Source organism: Peromyscus maniculatus, chromosome 1 (assembly GCF_049852395.1).
Source record: "Peromyscus maniculatus bairdii isolate BWxNUB_F1_BW_parent chromosome 1, HU_Pman_BW_mat_3.1, whole genome shotgun sequence".
NCBI classification, from domain to species: domain Eukaryota; kingdom Metazoa; phylum Chordata; class Mammalia; order Rodentia; family Cricetidae; genus Peromyscus; species Peromyscus maniculatus.
This window is the reverse complement of record NC_134852.1, coordinates 13,890,693-13,893,603: the sequence shown is the minus strand read 5'-3', so window position 1 is coordinate 13,893,603 and position 2,911 is coordinate 13,890,693. Positions and strand designations below refer to the sequence as shown.

At 39.2% G+C, this 2,911-nt stretch overlaps 1 protein-coding gene across 1 annotated transcript; it reads left to right on the top strand.

Moving 5' to 3' along the window:
• Nucleotides 1–1,322: 1,322 nt before the first annotated feature.
• LOC143271953 (vomeronasal type-1 receptor 4-like) lies at nt 1,323–2,240 on the top strand. Its single transcript, XM_076564852.1, has one exon. The coding sequence runs from the start codon at nt 1,323–1,325 to the stop codon at nt 2,238–2,240; it is 918 nt and encodes a 305-aa protein (XP_076420967.1).
• Nucleotides 2,241–2,911: the final 671 nt, after the last annotated feature.

Sequence of the window (2,911 nt, the reverse complement as noted above, 5' to 3'; positions counted from 1 at the left end):
CTGTTTTTATGTTAATAACATGTGGCTTTATTACTATGTTCATTAGTACAGCCTGAAATCTGGGATGGTTATACCTCTGGAAGTTCTTTTGTACATGATTCTTTTAGCTATCTGTGTTTTTTTTGGTTGTCCATATGTAGTTGAGTATTGTTCTTTCAAGGTCTGTAAGGACTGATTTGGATTTTAATTGAGATTGCATTGAATCTGTTGATTGCTTTTGGTAGGTTGGCCATTTTTACTATGTTAATTCTACCAATCTATGAGCATGTTAGATATTCCCATCTTCTGATATCTTCTCCAATATTCTTCTTCAAACACTTAATGTTCTTGTCATATATGTCTTTCACTTGCTTAGTTAGAGTTACACCAAGATATTTTATATTCTTTGTGGCTATTGTGAAGGGTGTTGTTTTGTTGATTTTTTTCTCAACCAATTTATCATTTGTATATTAGAGGGCTACTGATTTTTTTGAGTTAGTCCTGTATACAGTCACTTCACATAAGATGTTTTTCTGCCGAAGGAGTTGCCTTGTATAACTTTTGTGCTTTCTTATGTACATAAGAATATACATGAATAAATATGGGTTCATATTTGTGATCAGAAAACTGGTTACTTTTTTGAAATATTTTGTATTCTATCACTTTGATGATCTGTATAAAATTTTCACAAAAGCTGATGTGTTCTTTTTTGGCCACCTACTTTCCTTACATGATATGAGGAATTATAAGTTTGAATTCTTGTCATTTTAAAGATATAGTAATTTTACTTTACACATCTAGTGTTATAACTGCCTGTATGTCTGGTACCACATTTGTGCAGTGCCACAAAAACCATGAGAGGGCATTCAACTTGGGGAACTGATGTTACAGGTGATGTGAACGACCATGTGAGTGTTGGATTTGAACATGAGTCTTGTGAAGAGCCATCTCTTGAACCTCCAATTTGTATTTCTTAACACATTGTATCATTGAGGGAAGTTGTTGCATTTGAAAGATAAAATAAATGTGTTTCTTGGTTTACTGTTCATGTTTATATGCCTTACTGTGTTATAATAGGTGTGATGTTGACCAAGAATTATACAACGGTATCACTAATACACATCCAACATGAGGTGAGTGAAAGTACATGAAGTACAAAATAATAGCCTGAGTTGTCTATGCAGTGTTCTCCAGGACAAGCTCCTATACTGTGATACAGTAGTGTCTCCCTTCATAGAAGAAGTGAAGACTCAAATCATTCTAATGCTCAGATATTGAGAGGTGTTTTGAAGACAAGAGTGTTCCTCCTGGTCATCACTCCAGCCTGCACAGAGGTTGTCTCCATGTCCTCTCAGAATAAAACTCTAAAAGCCACTGAGGAATTGGCTCTCCAGATGCTCCTGCTTTTCGAGATTGGGTGTGGGACACTGGCCAACATTCTTCTGTTTTTCCATAATTTTTCTCTCATCTTTACTGGCTCTCGAATGAGGACCACACAGGTCATTGTCACCAACTTGGCCTTGGCCAGTGCCTTCCTTCTCCTCATCACTGCATTTCCAAACAATGTGATGGTTTTTGTTCCAAGGAATCCTAAAACTAACCTGCAATGCAAATTTGGTTACTTCATTCGCGTGGTGGCTCAAAGCACAAACATGTGCTCCACCTGTGTCCTGAGCATCCATCAGTTTCTCACTCTTGTTCCTGGTCATTGGAGTAGGCTGATTCCTCGAGGAAGAGCCCCTAAAGCCCTGAGTTATTCTTCTTATAACTGTTGGTTGTTCAGTGTCTTATATAATGTCTACATTCCAATGAAAGTCAGTGGTCCACAGAACACAGGAAATGACACTAACAATCAAGGCAAGTGGGTCTGCTCCACATCTGGATTCAGTGCAGGCATTGTCATCTTGCGTTTTTGTCATGATGCCACATTCATCAGCATCATGGTCTGGACCAGTGTCTCCATGGTGATTCTCCTCCATAGGCATCACCAGCGAACACAGCACATCCTCACTGCAAATAAGAACCACAGAGGCCATGCTGAGACCAGAGCAGCCCACACCATCCTCATGCTGGTGGTCACATTTGTTGGCTTGTACCTCCTAAATTTTATTTGTGTAATCTTTCTAACTTTTTTAATGGAATATCGCATTTGGTTGAGGCATGTAAATGAAGTTTTGATTGCAGGCTTTCCCACAGTTTCTCCGTTCCTGATGATCTTTAGGGATCCTAAGCATCCCTGTTCTGTGCTCCTCAACTGCTAAAAACCACAGTCAACATGTCAAACATAGAAGACAGCTTTACTAACAGCCATATACACTCTATTAAGTAAAAGTTGTTTGAAAATCCTTCCTCATATACCAGACATGTTGACTCACTAAACTTATCCCAGCACTGGGGAGACTGAGACAGGAGGATTTCAATGTGGTCAATGGCATGTCAGCCTGCAGAGGGAGATCCAGGTCAAATTGTGACAAGGAGACCCAGTTTCACAACTCTGTATCCTTACTCTTTTTTCTCTGCTGAGTAGTACTCCATTGTGTATACATACCATATTTTCTTTATCCATTCTTAATTTGAGGGGTATCTAGGTTGTTTCCATGTTCTGGCTATTACAAATTGTGGTGGTATAGTTTTTCCCAAAATATTGTGTACCCTAATAAACTTATCTGGGGTCAGAGAACAGAACAGTCACTAGATATAGAGGCCAGAAAATGGTGGCGCACACACCTTTAATCCTAGCATTCCAGAGGCAGAAATCCCTCTGAATCTCTCTGAATTCAAGGCCACACTGGAAACAGCCAGGCATGGCAACACACACCTTTAATCTCAGGAAGTGATGGCAGAAAACAGAAAGTTATATAAGGCGTGAAGACCAGAAACTAGAAGCTTTTAGCTGGTTAAGCTTTTAGGCTTTGAGCAGCAAAGTTCAGCT